The 20,656-nt window shown below is 41.8% G+C and overlaps 1 protein-coding gene across 4 annotated transcripts in view; it reads right to left on the bottom strand.

Annotated features, from left to right (window-relative positions):
- Positions 1-4,540: 4,540 nt before the first annotated feature.
- Positions 4,541-20,656, bottom strand: part of LOC111222644 (gamma-aminobutyric acid receptor subunit beta-3-like) — a 58,033-nt gene continuing 41,917 nt past the window's right edge. For 2 of the 4 annotated variants that reach the window (XM_022746442.1, XM_022746443.1), the window contains 3 exons: positions 16,315-16,467; positions 10,605-10,852; positions 7,591-7,956 (listed from right to left, as the gene is read on the bottom strand). In XM_022746442.1, coding sequence (XP_022602163.1) covers positions 7,591-7,956; positions 10,605-10,852; positions 16,315-16,467 — 767 coding nt within the window. Of the gene's footprint in view, positions 7,957-9,974; positions 10,044-10,604; positions 10,853-16,314; positions 16,468-20,656 lie in introns of all 4 variants that reach the window. The other 2 variants (XM_022746440.1, XM_022746441.1) reach the window with 2 other exon arrangements.

The following is a 20,656-nucleotide window of genomic DNA, read 5'->3' as shown; positions in this document are numbered from 1 at the left end:
TCAGCAGATAGTCTGCATATAATATATGAATTCAGGAGTCATTTCTTTAGAAACAATCAAGCATTTATTTGCATCAAATGAGTCACTTATAATCAGTGATAATAAAAAATTGTGAGACACAACATAGATATATGTTTGCAAGACTAAATGCCCTGTCCAGTTGTTTTAGTCAGTACAGGTATCTAGCCTATAGGAGCTTTGTGGGCTGGTGCTGGGGCTTCCTTGGTCACAGAATCCGGGTCGTCATTCCAGCCTGCATGGTCCTACGCATCCATGCCGTGTTTCCTGACGCCACAGGCCAGTACATGGGTTTTACACTGGCCCATGACAGAACCGGGACACATAGCTGGATATGACCTCCTCCTTCTCAGGCCACTCGAACTGTGCAGTGAGGTCCTCTGCCAAAGCAGCCTCTGTGTATGGTCCCAGGTCAACAAAGACATTTTCAAATATGAGCTCCACCACATACCCAAGATTTTGTTTACATTATTTTTTTTTTTTTTTTTTTTTTAATAAATCAATGACTGAAAGTCTGTTTCTAACTACCTCCTGACATTTTCTTTCCTGTATTTTGTTGTTGGTGGAACTGTCATAACATTATACGTGCAATACTTAAGATACTTACATACTTAATACTTACAATGTGTACAAAACATTTTTTGGTTGAAAAATAAACATAACACTTATAGGATGTCGGCTCAGTCTTAACTGGTGTAGCTCTGCATTCTCCCTTCATGCCTTTGGAAAGTGAACCCTGAAGAGTGGTTCACCTTCTTTTGTTTGGGCTTGTGGTCGGTCAGCATTTTCACTGTAGTACATGGCAGCCAGGTAGAGTCTGGAGGTACAGTAAAGAGAAAATCAAAGATGTTAATGTTGACAGAAACCTTAGCCTACACACTCTCACAAGTTCTAAGTAACCACCGCTTCATTTACCTGCACAGCTTTCCAAGACTGATAAATGACTGTTAGGTTTATCAAAAGTAGATGCACTTCAGACGCTACAGACCTGCACTTCTGATGTGAGGCTGAAGAGTCCTCAAAGATAACTGTGTGCCTACAGTGGGTCAGTCTGGCATGCAACATCCCTTGTTGCAGGAAACTGTATAGATGCACTTGATGTGCTGGCCTGAACAGAGGAAACAGAGGTTACACCAACGTCTCCTCAAATGTGTAGTTATGGCAACAGCTGCAAGCAGTGCAAAAATAACAACAACAAATGCACTCAATTATGTGTAAATTGGTTTGTCAATAGCTTGCAAATGCCGCAAATAGCTCACTATATGTGCAAAATACAAAAAAATGTGTATTACAGACTATCCCCTTTCACATATTCCCCTGTAACTCTGCGCTTATCTAGATATTCCCCACAGGCACTGGATCTGTAAACATGATATAAACGTTAAAACGGACATCATAAGGCAATGACTCTCAATACTAACTTTCACAGCACTAACAAACAAGCCCAGACACCTATGCTAATCGCTGCAAAGCCTATATTTAGTCTGAATTTTACTGGCTTGACTTTGCAGACAGCTAAAACGCCTTTCAAGTGTGATAAAGTTAGCAGGGTGGCTCCAATCAACGTCACACAGCGATACCAAGCAGCAGAATTACATACAATCTGTACCCGGCTACACCTGGCTGTGTGGACGAGGCAAAACCTTAGCCACATTAGCTGCCATGTTAACAACACATGCAACATACAGTAAAGCAACATGAAATGGTAAAACTTACAGCTCCCAGGTTTGAAGTTTGAAGTCTCGGACAGTCGGTGCTGATCCGTGCTTTATGATCCCGCATTGTACTGGCCCTCGTTGAGGAAGCAGTCCGAAGTGAAATGGTTAGAAATGGTACATTTCCATCAGAAATAAAATAAAACAAATCCACTGGGTCTTCAGATCCTCGGACGTAGGGGGTAAAAAGACTTCTGTGTTGGTTTGTACAGTCAACAACCGAGCAACTAGCGTGCATCGCTCGTACCTTCGACATAGTTTTACCGGAGCCGGTGATGCGAGGGAATAAACGGTAGCGGCTGCAAGGCGGACTCAGAGGGCGGAACACACACCTAGCTCGGGGAGTGTCACCCACCTGGGGGGAGGTGTTATTTCCCTTCATGACGACATCAAGGGAAAATCTCCAATTGGCCTGTGTGAGCACACATTTTCTGAAAGGTGGCGCAAGCAAAAGACGGAGAGGATGGACTTTCCTCATGTTTGGGGGGTTTGTAGACATTACTGATAGAAAACCACGGAAAAGTGCATTTTGCATAATATTTCCCCTTTAAGTTATAAAAGTTTGATAAGAATTGGAATGTATTTTATGTCAGTTCGTTGAATCTAATCTCATCTAATTTTCCCTCTTTTGGTACTTGGATGATTTGTGTTCATTATTATATAGTGACGCTCTTGTCCGGTTACATGTGTGACACTGTGCATCTGTGAGAACGAGCTCCAGGTGTGAGTGTGAATACTCGAGGCCGGTGAGCCTCAGCTTACCTCGGCCACGACACTGAGCAGCACGATAACCGGTAAGACCGCGATGCTGCAGCCTGCGGTGAAGTACTTGAGATAAATGGGACCGGCGACGTCTCCTTCCACCCTGTTTCAACCTGCAAAAAACAGGCTGTGAACGACCCACGTCTTCACCACAGTTCAGCTTAAAACAAAGCAGAATGGAAATCGCACAAAAAACAGACACTGTGCGATTGAAATGGTGGTAAGTTACTTTTGCAAACTCTGATTTTATTTCGAAAATGTACTCACAGGAAGCTGGTCTGTGCAGTTGCTCTCCTGCGGCAGGAAGCTGCTGTGGGAACCGTGCGAGTGGTTCGTCTTCTGGCTGTGCAACGACAGTTTGTCCGGGTCGGCCGATCGAGCCCGTCGCTCCTCGGCACAGACGCCGTGTCCGGATCGGAGGAGCACAGCTCGCTGTAGGAACCCTGAGCCGCCACGTGACCCTGAGACACGCAGGAACAAAACACAGAGTGTAGAATTAAAGAAAACAAAGTGCACACTTTCATCCTCTTTAGAAGAGCACGCTGAAAGCGCCGTCTGAAGTGCAACAAGCAGCAGCAGCAGCAGCAGCAGGTGTCTTTGAATGTGTTGCACAAACCTCTTTGAGGACCAGGATCTGGTCGGCGGCCCTGAGGTGCTGCAGCTGGTGGGTGCCCAGGACACGACACTTGTTCTTCAGCAGGCCGCAGATGCACCTGCTCGTGAACACACAGACACGTTTTGTCCGACACCTTCTACGCACTACACTTTTAAGTTCAACGGTGCGGCACAACGCGACGGGTGATCACTCACTGCTCAAAAAGATGTTTCCCGACCTCAGCGTCCACTGCGCTTAAAGGATCGTCGAGGAGGTAGATGTTTGCGTCCTGATCACAGCCCTGAAACAAACACACACACACACACACACGGTTTAGTGGATGAAGATTAACAATCTGGACGAGACAGAAATTTAATGAAATGTACGAGGAGTGTAACAACAGGCCCCAGACTGTTACTAACCGCCTCCTCTGGGTTGAGACAAACCGACCTTGTGCATACCTGTGGAAATCAACCTAGCGTGTTGCTACATGTCCCTCCCCCAGAACCCGGGGAGCAGCACACACACACACACACAGCAACAGTGATGCCTGACCATGCTACTTCACTGCCTGGTCTTCATACTTTACTATGACTTTTTTGATGTTTTTATGCCTTATTAGACTATGTCGTTTTTACAGATTTTTGCTCACACCATAAACCGTTGTTTTTATCACTTTTAAGGCCTTACTATACTAGCACCTCTTTCTTCTTCTTCCTGATGTTTGAAAGAGGAGACAAGGAAAGTAAAATAAAGCATTGTTATCACTACATGCTGTTAACCGAGACTTCTTATTGATGCAGCTCTATGAAAATCTTTGTGTATATTGTCTTCCTCTGTCTTTGGAAGGCTGTCGAATTAAGATGTCAGGTCGATCAGGTCCAAGCTCTTTGACTCTCAACTTCACCTGCAATGGTCTCCACTCGAAAGGCATTGTTTTAAATGAGCACTGGGGATTAAGTTGCTCAAGGGCACCTGAGTGGTTGAAGTTGAGATGATTCCCAACAACTCCTGGCGTTTGAACAGTCAACCATTTACCAGCATTTCAAACTTTGCAAACTTTATCAAAATATGTTTTCTGATTTATTGGGTGTTTGAAAGTGCAATTCATTACATTATCTGGCTATACATGTACAGTATGTGCAGATTCTTTGAGGAGTGTCATGCATGCTCGCAACATTGAATACACAGGTACAATGTATATCCTTTATTTGATGGTTTAACATGGTAATCTATTGAAAAAGGAAGAGAAACATACAGAGATATACAGTAGAAATCTAAGCCTAAATACATTTTGTGGCAGCACAGAACATTTCACATTCCATTATGGGACCAAGGCCATACAACACCTGAAGTCTTTGATGATTTTTTTTGTGACATTTTTTTCTTTTTAATGTAGGCTCACATGGCATAATGTCATCTCTAAAATGAGCAGTTGTCAGTTCTTGTAAGTGACTTTGCAAAAAATCTTTTTTTTTTCTTAAATCCTCCCGAGTTATGAATTGTAGTTGCATGCATGATAAACAAGTATCTAGAGCTTGTAATAGTTGCCTTCTCTTTCACTTTTCAACTGCACTATGTAGTTTGGTAATAAATAAAAAAAAGACTCATACAACTGCAAGAAGTTGTTTTAAATCTCACCACATGAACCAAACATAATACTTTAAATCAAAGTGAACCAGTCAGCCAGGAAGATCTTGCGACTTGCACCACAAAACAGTTATTTTTTTTAGCTTTAGTGTTTAAGAAATCTGTCCTTTTATATCTTATTTACACAACACTGAAGCTTCATCAACTGCTTTGCATTTTATAGGTGCAAATTTTCACCTCCAAATCAGCTCGAAACATCTTTGGACAAACTGGTTCACTGCACCTTGAATGCAGGAGATCACGAAACATTTCTTTGTGCCCAAAACCAAAAGCTAAGAGTGTCCAGGCAGAAGTGTAAGAGAATTTTAGAGGTTGCACTCGCATACAGAGTCAATGGAGAGAATAGATGACGAGGGGAAAAAAAGAGCGACTGTTGCCAGCTAGCTTACGGCTAACATACATTTGGTACATTGCCAGTTTCAGGTGAATTAACTTGTAACTTGTGTTAAAATTCACTTCCCTTTCTGGCTGAACACATTTAGACTCATTATATATGTTTATAGATATTGTTAGATTTATACCTTGAGGTGTTCGGCTTTGTTGGTCCCAGGTCATTTTTGCAGTTCACCCCATCTACACAGTAGAAAACAGGACAAGAAACCAGCAAAGCAGAGACTTGGCATCGCTTGAATGTGGAATCAACTAGAGCCCTATATTAATCAGGGTTGAGGTCAATCCTGCTTCCAGAAAGTAAATTGCATTTGTGCAGCAACAATCCAAGTACAATACATTCAGTTCTTAGTCATATATCAGACTGTACACATAAAACTTTACAATTTCTCATTTCAAAGTTAAATTGATCCCAACTCTGACTGCCAGTGGCTCTTCTCTCAATCACAACAGAACTCACCGTTATCAGGCAGCAATATTTTTTCTTGTACATGCACAAGTAGTGGATGTATTCATGTATCTATGACAGGAATGCTTCAGATGTACATCATTGTCCATGATTTGTAACCGGCTGATTGCTCTGCAACCTTAGGTGGAATGGCACAGGTTATCAAGAGTCAAAGAGGAGAGCTATTTTTATCCACAAAACTATTATACGTTGACATTTGTCCATAGTCGAGCAAGCGGCACAGAAAATAAATGTTCTACCCACGCCCTTCCTCTCCCGAGCTCTCCTTATCCATTCCCCGTCTCTCTCTCACACACACACATGCACATGCACACACTCGTGTAACGTCGTCGCCTCCCTCTCTTTCCTCGTCACCCGCAATGTAAAGAATGGGCGCGTTACATTCTGATGGAGAAATGATGACCATGGCTCATTATCCTCTCCCTGAAGAATGGATCTGATACATTCAATGCTAGTATGTGCTTTTTAGTCAGCGGGCCGGTTCTTGTGGTCCGTCTGCGGAGTCAATGAAATCCATTTGCATGACTTGCTGCTGAATGGCAGAGCGTGCAACAGCTCTAAAAATGCAGAATTGAACATACATCGTGTCTAGAGTGGAACCTCAACATGGTCAGATGCTTGAGAAGAAATGTGTTCAGTAAAATGCTCAGAGACTAAACTGATATTTGAAACTGACCCATTGGTTCATTTGTTTTTTTGTTTTTTTTTTGCACTAAATAATCTGACAGTTAATAGCCAGAATGACAATCACAAAATGCTCAATATTTGATCATTTTCATTTTGGGTTGTACACACAGTATATATATATACATTTATGTACACACACACACAAACACCTATGTACTTATGTACAAAAAATGGGTTTCCTTCCTCCACTCTATCACTACACCAGAGTGAGTGTTGAGCAAAAGAGAGAGAACAAGACAGGTTAGGAAATCAAATGAATACCTGAAGACATAGAGTACAAAAATATTATAATATTTCATGGGTTGGGTAACCGTGTCGCCAAAAAGGCCCTTGGCAGTTGTTTTAAATTAAAGTAAGACAGTTTTTAGAGGAAGTTTGAGAAAATTTGAGTGCAATTCTGTCATGCTATCACTTGAAGCGTGGTTTGCAAGAAGCTATAAGTGAAAAAAAATGGCAGTTTTACTCATATTTGTGCTTTTTTTTCCATATCAAATGACCAAAGAGGATATTTCACTGACACTTTTCTTTGTCTAGAAAAGATGCCGAATAGCAAAAAATTCAGAACCTGAGTCACAGTCACAGACAAAGTCCTCAACTTTAAGTTATTGTGTTTGGGTAAAGGTTTACCAGATCAATGCATGTCATAGTTAAGATCAAGTATACTGTATATTATCAACACTAGAAACAAATACACATCAGCAGAGTTTTTCTTTTGTAAAGTTGTGCCATAACCCAAGGCAAAAAAGGAGTCATTACTTTCCCACTATGGCTGATCATTACATGCATTAATAGTGCATAGGGTACCAGTCAAACATACATCTGTTTGTCTAATGGATTTTTAGAAATTGCCTGCATTTATCTGACCTCCTGTGTAGTATAAAGTTTTCTAAATTATTTTTTTTAATAGAAAAATCTTTGCATCAACTGCTTTTGTGTTTGTGTTTTTTGCAAATAATGTATTATTATTCAATTGCTGGCTTCGTATCTCTCTATTTACACATTACCGAGAGGGAAAATGTTGGGAAATGTCACAAGTCCCAATTACAGTACATACTTCAGAAAATAAAAAGACCTCAATACTAAGGATTCAATGACTTCAAATATAAAAACAATTTTGACGAGAACTTGGTCCAAAACTCAGTAGTCCTTCTCAGTCTTTTTGTTGTCTTGTGTTGTTGCAGTCTTTAACTTGACATATTCCAGACATATTCCATCATGTATAAAAGCAACAGAAAAAGGAAGAAAAAGAAACAAAATGAAAAAAAAAATCAAACAACATCACACACCTGAACAAAACAGTCCAATCAGACATAGTAGAGCCAGTAGACGAGGTTGAACAGTGAGAAAACGGAGGGGAAGATGATCCGTGACCAGCGGTCGATGGCGTTCACATCCGTCAGGTCAGGGATTTTGATTTTGAGCTGCGAGGACCGCCTTCGCAGGCGGCTGCGTTTCATCTGTGCGGCCCGGTCCAGAGAATGGCGGCTGGCGGAGCGCGGGCCGATCCCGCCGCTCTGCTTGCGGTACTGGATGTGCGACGAGGCCGTGCTGTCCAACTGCACCATGGACTGAGAGTTCCTAATGTCCGCCACGCTGGTGGTGATCTCGCCTCCTGCCACTTCGTTATGGATCTCCAGGGTGGTGAGCAGGATGTTCCCGTGCGGTTCCGCCTGAGTGGATAAAGAAATGAGGAAACTAATTAGCAAGGTTATGAGCAAATAAAAGGAAAAGCTAAAGAGGAGACTACCTGACGTTTTAAGGCACTCTCCCTCAAGCACTCCAGATAATGAAATGTGGATGTTATCCTGGAAGGATTACTGAAAGGGCCTGCTGGGCACAGGCACAGGGGCCCGAGGGGTCACTGGGGCCAAAGCCTCTGTTTGAGGTGACTGTTAACATTTCTTCTTGCAACGGCAATCAAACAGGCACAAAAAGACTCAAAACGACAACAAAGACACAAAAAACAAACAACATTTTGTCTATTTCAGTCTGGGGGTCTACGAGTTTTATTGCAGGAGGCAAGTCTGTGTCTCATAATACGACCATGGATCCATGGACGTCATGCTTTTGCTTTTAATTGTGAACCTTATGTCCTTTGTAATTCCTCTAGAAATTTCAACAATGCAATTTTGTCAGACATTTAAATTACAGTTATATGACACTTGTCCTTACATGACTATTTCAGACAGATTTCGAAAACACTTAAAATCCTTTTGCATCACCTTTCTGAGTGATTCTCCTGCACTGAAAAGTTAAAGTCTAGCAGTTTCTGTGAATTTCCACTGATAAATGATTCAAGAAATGTGAGAGATCTCTTTTTCTTCTGAATGATTAAACTAATCCAAAATGTCAGGGTGAGAGACACAGAGTCACAGTGATGGCAGAGCTGTCAAAATGTCTACTGATTGGACTTGGGTGTCATGCCTCCTGTTACAACCTGTGGACCCCCCCGCCTCTGAAGCAAGTGAGTAATGTTTTTCCCCGGCTGAATCAATATAAGCCCACATCATCACTTTCAACAATTTAATCAAACCCACAGGAGATATATCATACTCCATGCCTATGATGTGTGCGCCACACAACAAATCAACAGTCATGGTCGATGGCGATCATTCATGCAAATGGAGCAGCTGTGGAGGTCCCACATTTCCCTTTTTAAAGTGGCAGGTTTTACCAAAGTCAAAAAGCACGAGACAAGTCTGTGTGTAGACGCCCCCAAAATGCCAATGTACCAGCAGACATCAGCTGTACACTAGCTAGCAGCCAACCATATGTGTGGTGGGTGCTCAGGCTCTGACTGATCTCAGAACTCACCAGGAACTAGAGTTCAGTTATTTCCTCTGAAGTTGAAATGTTTTCAACATGCCTCAGTTTGCGCCTCCACTGGGTGAACTCACATCAATTCACACCCATTCGGATGTTTCCATTGACTTTAATTTACAGACTGCAAAGTCCGCTGAGGCTAATTTGTGATATTGGACACATTTAGAAGGAAGATCACCTTCATGTGGTTCAGAGAAGGTTTTTGACATGCTATTCCAACCATGTCAAAATACTACAATATATACACATTTCTGAGGAATTGTTATTTGACCAAGATGATAAACTCCTCCAAAATTGAACCATTACTTGCTAGTATTCTTACTACAGATTCTACTCCATTAAATATTTTCAGAATATATTACACTTTTCAAATCAAAATGTCCATTTAAAAAGAATCGTGGGGGACCTCTGCAGTGACTACCCACTCAAAGTCGAACTGATTTACAGCATCCTGACATGCGCAATGTCACTTTATGAAAGCTGTGTGAGAAATGTGGCTTTTAATGATGATTTGAATGAGAAAAGATCCACAGACAGCATGCATTCAGGATGAGCTCTGAAAGGAGAAACAAGTTCATATCTGCAGCACCAGTTTTGCAGTGTAAGACCGAGCATGAGCATCATTTCAATGCAGCAGAAACTGCAGTGAAAAAGTCATTGAATGAATACATGCCATGGTCGTCATTTCTCCAATGTCATGGAAATGTCTGTTGCCGCTTGATTCATTGCATGGATGGAGAAATATTTTTGCATTAAGGCAAAAGAAAGTAATAAAAGAAAAGAAGAAGAAACATCCATGTCAGCGGATGGCAATGGCAGAGTTGACTCGAGGATATTGAAGAGTCTCATTGAACGAACAACTCACCGAGCGTGAGTGGCGAAGACCTTTAACCTGATTGGACCGCTTTAGGGACGCGGTCCTACTACCTGCCTCCTGAGGAGATGAAAATATTCAGCCACATGTGGGGAACAAATACCTGAAGATTTATTATTATAATTTGTTTTTAAACCAACATATTTTTCCTGCTGAAGCCTCCACTGGGGATACAGATGCCTATGAATAATGTGATAATGTCATACAGTTCAATTATGCAGAACTTTTTCCTGTTGCTGCCTCTGCTGTCAAGAGCAGACGAAAAAGTCAATTTTAAAAATAATTGCAACGTCAAGGTTGTTTTATCATTGGTTTCCCGTTGGGAAGAAGAAAAATTAAGGAATTTGAACTTTGTCCACTCAGAGTCCTTTCTAAAGCGCTGTGCTGCAGCATGTTCTGTGGAAGTGACCAAATATTCATACCAGAGTCATTCTTGTTTCATCATGGATCCCACAGACCACTGGCAAAGCTTATCTCTACAAAAATCAACATTCTCACCTTGAACCTACCACTTATTTAATGATTCACTTAGACTTCTTAATTCAATCTTCAAGCATTGATAATAAGTCGCCTGCACACCAAGGTCCAGAAACCACATCCAGCCATCAAATCCCAACTCACCCTTGCAGCGTCGTACTTGGCTGCCCTCTCGTTGTTGGCCTTCTCCGCCTTCTCCGCAAGCTTCTTTTGCATCTGGGGGCCCCGCCCGAAGAAGATGTAGTTGACGAAGGCGTACTCGAGCAGGGCCAGGAAGACCATGACGAAACAGCCCATCAGGTACATGTCGATGGCCTTGACGTAGGGGATCTTGGGCAGCGTCTCCCTCAAGTGGGTGTTGATGGTTGTCATGGTCAGCACCGTGGTGATCCCTTTGAGGAGGAAAGATATTGGTGCTGTTAATCACATGTATCATTATGACTACTGATTTTGTAGTCTGGAAATAATATAAATCAGTTAATCCATAAAAATAGGAAATCAATGAATGCAGCTGCTCCTGGATGTGACATGATTACACGTTGTCATGTAGCCAAAAAATATCATTTAATGAAGGTTTAAGAAAAAGCACTGAACATCCTGAACGTTGGTTGTGGTTTTTCTCCATTTTAACTGCAATTAATTGAAAACAGTTGGGTTTCGATTGGTTGCCAGACACAATAAGACAATAAGAGTTTGTCGTTATTTCTCCACATTTTACAATCAATTAATCATCGCTCATAGTAAAAGGCTGCTTGTGAAAATAGAGCAGTGATGGTAGCTGTGATAAATATTAGTATGAGAGTCACAGTTAGTATAAGTAGTTATACTGTCTTCCTACTAGCTAGTTGTAAGCTGTATTTATGTTTTAGTTTGTTACATATGTTTTGCGATTTACATTTTAAAAGATAAGCTCAGAACTAAATGACAAACTCTTGCATCCTGCTCAGGTCTTTCATCTGTCTCTCAAGTGATGCTTGTGAGCAAAAGTGTGGTAAATTCTGCCCTGTTTAGATCATTCAGCCTCATTTAAAGGATAAAATGTGAAACTAAAGTTTTTTTTTTTCTCCCAGGATCCCTCATCAGCATTCTTGGCAGTCTGTCTCAGATGGTAAATTTGATGCTTAATTAGTTCAAACCTGTCATAGCATACGCTCTTAAAGGAGTGCCCCACCGTTCGAAGCAGATGGTGCTATCTTGTCAGTAACCTTACGGTCACGTTGGAGAAAACTCCAAAAGATGTCTTAGGTGTTACTATAGAAACGAGGACGTTTTTTTTTTTTTTTTATAGAAAACATGGTTCTACTGTGGTTATTTCCTCCGCTTGTTAAATATAGAGTGGAAATAGAGCGACCACTATATGTATTTTTGCTTGAGCATGCTTATAAAACAATTTTCTTATCGCTTTCATGTTTGAGCTTATTTTACTCGCATGAACACACATACTAGTATGTTAGTCTATAACCTCTGCTTCATTGAAATTCAAAGGTCTGCCTTGAAACCTCCAACTGCCCCTCGGTCATCAAGCAGAAATAACTCATTAGAATAGAGCTGCATGTCTCTAGCCCCCAGCTCTTAGTAACCTTAACCACTAGGGGTACAGAGTGGTGTAGTTATTTGCTATCAGCCAGTAAAGGCACCTTCACACCTTGTGTGGTTCAGCATCACAGGAGGAGAAAGAGACTTTGAAAACTCAATTCACTTAAGAAAACACATGCAAATGGGACAAACATCTTCACCAAATTGACAAGTGAATACTGAAGAAAAAAAAAAAGTAAAATGCACTGTAAAAAGAGGGCATACAATCAAATACAAAAAAATTTAATACAGGAAGATGCTGCAAAAACAGACAAGAATTCTGTTGTACGCCTTTCAAGTTTCAGTTGGCATCCACGTCTGTCCAGACTCAAATAATACATGCAGTGATGACTTTGAAGGGATTTGCTAATGTGCTCAGTATTAAGTGTCTTTTATCATAATTAACGTATTAATTCTGTAAATTATGGTCAACCACATGTTTTGTGAGGTGTCAGTGACCTTTGAGCTTTGACTACCAAATTCTTATCAGTTCATCCTTGAGGGTGAGTGAATGTTTGTGCCAGATTTGAAGAGAATGGGACGGACAGATGGACGGTTACACAACAAATCAAGTTCCCAGGAAACACTGAAAACATGTCTGGACTAAACTCCCGTTTTATAACTGGCAGCTCTAACGTCCTGTTATTCAGGGCCACTGTGCATTTCAAATGTTGCAGCAAATAAATAACAAAACGCCTCACCCGTATTCATGCAAACCCTGACCTGCAACGCAATAACGCCATATCTTATGTCATTACAGATATATCGCAGATACACCTCTACTACTTTATCTGACTGTGTTGGAAAATAAATGGAGCCTATCAGTAGCTGGGCTGCTCACAGCACACACATGTGCAAGGCTTTTGGAGTGTGTGTGCACATGTGTGTGTATGTGTGTCATACGGCACAGTGAGGAGACAGGGAACAGTCAGGGGCTTGGGGAGGAAGGAGAGGGATAGCTAAGGTCAATCTCGCCCTTAGTGTGATTTATTGGCACATTACAAGGCTAACACCGCTCGTGTGTGAATGTATGTGCGTTGTCAGGAAAAGGTGTGAGAAGTGAGTGTGAATGTGCTCGAGCTTGGCTGCATGTGCACATGCTCAGTGTCACTGCCCCTATTGGATGGTGCAATCTCTGGGTTCTTTCCTTAACGACAGCCTTGTTCTTTATAGGTGTTCTCTCGGCTGTGCCATTACTCTCTGTCCTTTACTCCCTCCCTCCCTCTAGTCCTCCTTCACTCCCTCTCTTTTGCTCCCTTTTCGGACAATTTAATCAAGGGGCTGTGCACACATGGGCCTCCCTCCTTTTCCATCACGATGTTACTCTCTCCGGGGAGAAATATAGTTTTATAGGGTTTCTCTCACTCTATGTCTTTTGCTGTCTCTCACCCTCTCTCGCTGTCTCATCTTATTGTTCTCTTCTTCCTCCCTTCTTCTACTTCTGCTTCAATCTCTCCTCCTCTCCCTCTTCATTTATCCTTGATCCCCCCCCCCCGATCTCACCATCATTTAGTGGTGGCTTCCCTCTTTGCTCGCCCTGCACCTCTTTCCGTCCCCTCCCCCCTCCTTCCTCCTGTTATATGTCCCCGAGTCTCTTTTCCACCTTAACAGCTGGAACAAAGGCACACAGCAATCAAATCTCCTCTAATCACAATAGGCCATTAGCAACACAGCTCAACATTACAAAAAGGAAAAGGTATCATGTAGGATGCAATAAAGCACAGAAAACGGCAATGAATGTTGACTGTAGGAACACAGGCACGGGAGGTAAATCAAAGCGGTGTTAATTGAATACTTCCATTCATCACTTGCAGAGAGCACAAATTGTCAGCTATCTAATTAGCATGCACAATGTTTCAGCACCTGTCATTATGGGAGTCTGTGATTGAGAAAAAGGAGGTTTCCAATGTCTGGAAGAACGTACAGTGAGCTCCGACTTGTGTGTCTGCCATTAGACTAAAAGTGCTCCTGTACCAATTACAACAAATGCCCACACCTCGACTCCTCATATAATATGGTTATGAACGAAGGGCATGACTGTGGGAAATGGTTTGCAACCAGATTAGGGTGCGAGCAGGTCATTTATAACTTTGCAATCCTTCGAAATTGCTCAGGAAAATGAGATTCTCCTTTAAACAATTCAATTGTTTGCCTGCTGCCTCCTTGAATTGATTTCTCCCTGATCATTACACTGCTCTTACTGGCAGGTTTGCGCACACAAAGGGGCCGACGCGCACACACATGCATGCTCACACACACACACACACACACACACACACACACACACACACACACACACCTGCTCTTCCGCCATCAGCTTGTAATGATCCATCAGGAGAAGTGAATGGACCTCCGGTAGCCTCTCAGCTGAGGAGGCACACACCGGATATTGCAGTTAGCAGGCTTTCACATGTCTACATCCACTTGCAAACACAAACACACACACACACACACACACACATAAGCAGACACTCGGGTGCGTACAGTAATGACAAATACATGCCTTAATGAAAGAAAGACAACCAGTTCGTGCAGGGAAATAAAGGTGGATACAAAACAAATGTATGTGCACACACATGCACACATACACACTGATCCACTCCAGTCTCTAATAGGCTTTATGCGCCCGTGGATAACAGGGAAGAAATGGATGGTGCAGAAAGGTAATGGATCAAAGCATGTTTTCCAAAAAGCATTATGTGTTAAGGTCCATTATCTATCCATATAAAGATGATCAGAGCAGCAATCAATTGGCATGGCCAGATTGAAGTGTTAGAAGGCCCCGGGGCAAAGATTTGCTGCCAGGCCCCCATTTAGTCTCCACCACGTAACATATCCACACCTGTGCACTACACACGGCAGCTTCATTATATACCTGCCTTCAAATCACCGCAGACGAACAGACACGCACTGGACCCCAGGATTCATGGTAAGTAGACTGATTCCAAAATTAACATTCAGCATGCAAAGCTGTGTTTTAAGCATTAATTTACTTGGCATCAATAATTTGGTGCAACATGGAACATGGTGTTTTGGAGAAGTTTGCCTGTTGCGGGGGCTTCGCTGCATGAATGACTGGACTGTTGCCAGTTCAGAAACAGCGTTCTCCTTTCAGTGCAAAACTAAACTACTCTGAAGGAACTCCTACACTATGCAGAAGTCTCAACATGTTACTTGGCTTAGCTTGTAGTGGAGCTCAGCACTGAAAAACAACTAGATACTTCATACAATATATTTAATAAAACTTTTGGTACAAGGGGTCCTTGATTTCAGGCTGAGGGAAAAAACTGCTCATTTCTAGCAGGTGACCATCAATTTTGTTGACTGAGAAGTCAACTCTCGCGAGCTCACTAGGTTCTTCCTGGACTGCAAAACCTCTCTTGTGTTTTGGATTGAAAAAAAAAAAGACTTTCCAAACAACTGCAGTTACAGTTGCTAAACTATAATGGAACCATTGCTGATCAGAGGAGGGGTTTGGCGAACGGTCAATTACCAATTTGACACAGTTTTAATTATGACTGCTGAGGAAAGTATATTGTCTAAATTGCAATTATGGCTACTGTCTTAACAACCTTCATATTATGACTATTCCTCCTGCCTGATATGTCATTGAGGACTAGCCAATTCAATATTCAACAAAGACAAAACAGTGTTGCGGGCTCCTGTGAGGCATCACAGTTATTATCAGAGTGACCTGCTGCCTCCATCTCCGCATTGTTTATTGCTCACAGGAGCTCCACAGTGAGTGGGCCTCTGCACCCACACAAGCACTCCTCAATAAGAAGTGAAATTATGCTCATTAGAGTTGTGATGTATTTACAGCTCCTCGAGGCCTGTCCATGACAACAACTCCAAACACGTGGTGTGACCCAGTTTCGTCCCAATCAAGGTCGTGCGTTCATGCTTTTGCCCTTCGGAGAAGCGCAATGGTCAAAAAAATGTTTACTTTGCTTGTTGCAATATCTCTGCAACAATATTTCCATACTTTAGGTAAAATTAGCCTGTGTCCATAGCAGACAGTAACCTACTTTCTTTTTTTCTTCTACAGCAAACAGAATAGAAATGTTCTTCAACTCTATTTCCATTTGGTCCACAAATTTCCCAGTTGTTCCCTAAAGCTCCCACTAATCCCACGACAGTACGAGGAGTTCAGCCTCTCGCTGTGTTTATGAAGACACATCGCTTTTGGGAATCCAACAGGGAGTTTGTGGCTCATGCCGGTCCCCAACCTCATCTGTGAAAACCAAATACCTGCTCCCTAACAGCCCCTGGCTCTTACCTAGAGCCACTCTGGCTGCCGATGCATCGTAGTTTATCCAGAAGGAGACCCAGGAGAGGATGGTAATCAGGATCGATGGCATGTACGTCTGCAGGATGAAGTAGCCGATGTTCCTCTTCAGCTTGAAGCTCAGAGACAGTCGAGGGTAGGCACCTAAGAAAAGAAGCAGTGCATTTTAAATCTCCTGGTTGGGAAATGAGTTTTTTAAGGTAGTATTAATGATCACGAAAAACAAAAAGTATATCTCTTCTAGCTAATTAAAAAATATGTAAAATATATTTATATTATTCCAAGTAGCACACAGGGACACCTTATGTTTTTGTTTCAGTTTCCATGACAACTCAGACAGCATGGGCTGGATTTATTGCCATGGTAACAAGTACCCCCTTCACTTGCTTAATCAAACACTAACTCTCTCTCTCTCACACACACACAAAACTGTAACCTTGTTTTATGATGATGTGACACAATATTCAGCTTAGTGATCAAATTTCTAGCACATTTTGATTTATCAATTCTCCACATCTACTCCACCTCCATAATTCATACGATGAGTCTGAGGGATTCAGCGTTACTGCAGGAATAATAGCTTTATAAATGCATGTAGCGATGCCTCTGATGCTTCATAACTCAGGAATTAGAAGTGACATTCCTCAACATGATTTGCTATGAGAAAGCATTTCTGCCAATACTTTCCCATGACCTGGAATATATAAACAGTATGTGTGTGCATGTGTGTGCATGAAACTCCGATATAAGGGCGTTGTGGGGTTTCTCATCAGTCTCCCAGTGTATGCCTCTTTATGGATTGAATCTATGGTTCGTTACTCCCACTATTCTTAGCTATTTTTCCATTTTCGCCTCATTTTGGAGGAGTAGTGGGGGCCATTACACTGTAATTTCCAATCCGTGGGTTTCAGCCAAAGCTACTTGTGGCGAGCGTGGGTCCAATTGACTGCACTCATGTGCAGAGTTGGATAGAAAGTCATTCTGAAATAACACAGTCTCATTAAGATTCAGTGCCTGCTGTATGTTAGATTGCAATAAAAAATCACAACACGTTACTTTAAAGCTCCAATCGTTATCAAATGACATTATCTACTGTAACTGCTGTGGACTGATACTGACACTCACATTTAAAGACATTATGCAGCCATACATAACATTTAGTACAGTATGTATGTGTTTCACATTTCCTGCAGCAGCATGAGTTTGTTTGGAATAAACAGATGAAGAGCAAATGTTGAACAAAGACAGTGGCGCTCATAGGAAGTAAAAAAAATGGACTGTAAAATATTAAGGCATTTAATGGATCATCTGGACTGTTTAAGGTTTTTTTTTTTACCCCTTAAAACTGACCAAATAATATGAAAGCCATCCCTTAATGTATTCCATCATTTTTAAATTTAAGTAAAAATTCAGGGATGACTTTCAAGCTATTTGGTAAGGAACTTAATATATTATAATCCAATAATTTTCCCTTCCCTTGCACCTTAATAGAAAGATAAAAGTATAACGGTAAAAAGATAAGCTCAACGTCAAGTATATTATAATGATGTTCGGTAGAAAAGCTCATATAAATACACAAACTATGCCTTATTTATCGGACTAGATGATCCTTCTATATTTGGCTCATGGTTGGTAGTCCTGGCAGCCCTGAACAAGCTCACCACATGCTGAACATACACAGCGAATATGGGAACAGACTGTCACAGGTCTTAAAATATCCCATTAACTTCTTTTGATGCATCCTTAAACGGCAGCTCCTCCAGCCTGAATCCGAACTGAGTATCTTTGCAGTAACAGATGCGGTAAGTGGTTTAAGGAAAAGGCTGAGGCTGAGGTTCACACGCGTGTGGGTGTAGAACTGTACTGGCTGTAACTGCTACACCAAACAACATCCGCGAGTGGGTGGAACACCATGTGTGAGGCCGAGGAGGAGAGGGAGGAAGAAGAAGAGACGGGATGCGGGGATGATTAAAAAAAAAAAAAAAAAAAAAGTTGAGTTGATAGAGACAGAGTGCAATAACTGGGAGTCTGGGAGGGCAGCTGGGTAGACGGAGCAGGAGGTCCGCTGTTTCTTTTTTGTCAACCTCACAGCAGGAGTGTTGTAGAGAGCTTTACCTGCAATAAGAGACTGTGCTGTAACCACCAGCTGCTTTGATCTGGCAACAGAGACACTGACCCCATGTGTGTTTATTCTGAGGCACTCTGGTTCAGCTGCTCAGGGTTTTAGATTTTAAGGAATAGATTTAACAGCTTTATTCCGCTCCACTGCGGCTGCAATAACTACAGTATGTACGCAGCCATCAAGTGCATATTTAAGATCTGTTTTAAAATGTTGGAAACATTTAAAAAATTAGCCCCACACAGTGTTTTCTCAATCATGAACTACAGGAGTCGACAGAGGGTGCTAAGGCATATTAATGAATTTCAGCGTTATAGTAATTAAAGCACTTGGAGGGCTATTTTCAAAAGCTGTTAATGACGCATTTTCATTTTTCTAAAACGCACAAACTTGAAGGAAATTCAAGGCCTTTACTGTCAAATTACTGCAAAAACATGAAATATAGATGTTAGTGAATATTTAAAGCTGTTACTATTGCATCTATCTTGACACCACGAAGACGTCAGGGAGGATGAAAACAATAAAAGGTGATGAATGTGCACGATGCGCAAACAACACACACTTAAATGTCAACTAACACAACAATGTTGTCTGGTCATGCGTGCATTTGCATATGTACATGCATACTGTGTGCACACACACACAAACAGACAGTGTTTGTACGTGTGCTTAGAGAAGAATAATTGATGTTGTGGGCCTCATACCACATGAATATATAATGCTCTGAATCCTGGACTGTTTTTCTGTCAGAGAGCAGGATAATTGGCATTCAACCACACCTCTTACAAGAGAGAGGAAAAGAAGGTTGTGGAGGAAAGTAAAACAAGCGATAGGGGGTGAAAGCGATACCAAGACAGGGCAGAAAGAGAGAGGAAAAGAGGGAGGGAATTAAAGCTGGCTAGTGGCCCATGTATGGGGGGAAACCTGGTCATTAGCCAGCCTTGCGGGGAGCCTTTGATGTGCTTCACACATCCTGCCAAGAGCACGGGAGCACACCACTGGACGCTAAACTTTAATAGTCACCACCCACAAGGGACACGCCGCTCCCTGCAAACAAGTGCACTCTGGCGCGTTCGCCACGGCACATTCACATCTGACTCACAGATAAAGATTAGAGACATATATATATACTGTACACAGCAAGGAATGATGGTAAACAAAGTGCAAGACACACACTCACAGAGAAAATGAGGGTGAAAGAATGAGATATCTGAACCACCTGCTACATCTTGCCTGGAAATGTAAAAAAAAGCAAACAAAAGCATGATTTACTGTTCATGCCCTTTTCCGACTGTGGTTTTCCCTCATGAGCATAACGTCTATGAGAAACTGTGTTATTACTAAATGTCACACAGCTTTTATTTCCCCCACTATGGCTGTGGAGAAGCTGCCTCTCTTGAATGCGCCTCCATTGACTAGATTATACTGCAGGCGGTTAGGGAGCGTCAATAAAGTTCTGTATCTCGGCCTAAATGTGCACATAAAACTCTGATTAATGTAGGACCTTGGCGTAAAAAAACAAAGTTCACAGAAAGTATTAGAATACCCCTGTGGGCGATGAGGATTGTTGAATTACTCTTCAACGCTCCTCCACGTTAGAAACACGGATTAATTACAACATGAAATATGATACCGCAAATGTTTTTCTTGTACAGTAACTTGACAAATTGCCTTAAGGTGTTGTCCTGTCTTCTAATTAATTGCCATGAGAGATGAAATGCTCTAAAGAAATCAGCCATTGTGAACCTATAAATAACACTTGATTGATGTCTTTCGCAACACCAGTTAATGACGACGCCAACGTCTCAAGATTTACAAGCCGTGTACACCTCTTTCTGTTGTTTGCTTTTATTTTTCCTGAGTATTTATGTTTCATTTTTGATCAATGAATATTCTTTAAGGGTTTGAACGATCACTTGGGTTCGCTGCAGGCCACTGAAACTCCAGCGCTGGCTTTTTTTCATCTGAGCTTTGCTACAAGGACTAAAAACATGTGACATCTAAACATAACATATACATCCTGTCAAGCCCGTCAGAATAGAGACTGTGTGAGCAACATTAGAATCAAAATCTGATCACAGTTGTGTGGTTGTTTGTTTGACTTGCCAGCAGTGTCAAATCTGATCAAACCACACTCACAGACTCCTGATGAAGCAGATTAGCTAACTGCCAGCTAGCTGACTGTTACCATCTATATACATAATAAATAAGATG

This window comes from Seriola dumerili, unplaced genomic scaffold, assembly GCF_002260705.1.
Source record: "Seriola dumerili isolate Sdu_G_001 unplaced genomic scaffold, Sdu_1.0 BDQW01000105.1, whole genome shotgun sequence".
NCBI classification, from domain to species: domain Eukaryota; kingdom Metazoa; phylum Chordata; class Actinopteri; order Carangiformes; family Carangidae; genus Seriola; species Seriola dumerili.
Note: the sequence above shows the minus strand (reverse complement) of the source record. Positions and strands in the feature narration are given on the sequence as shown.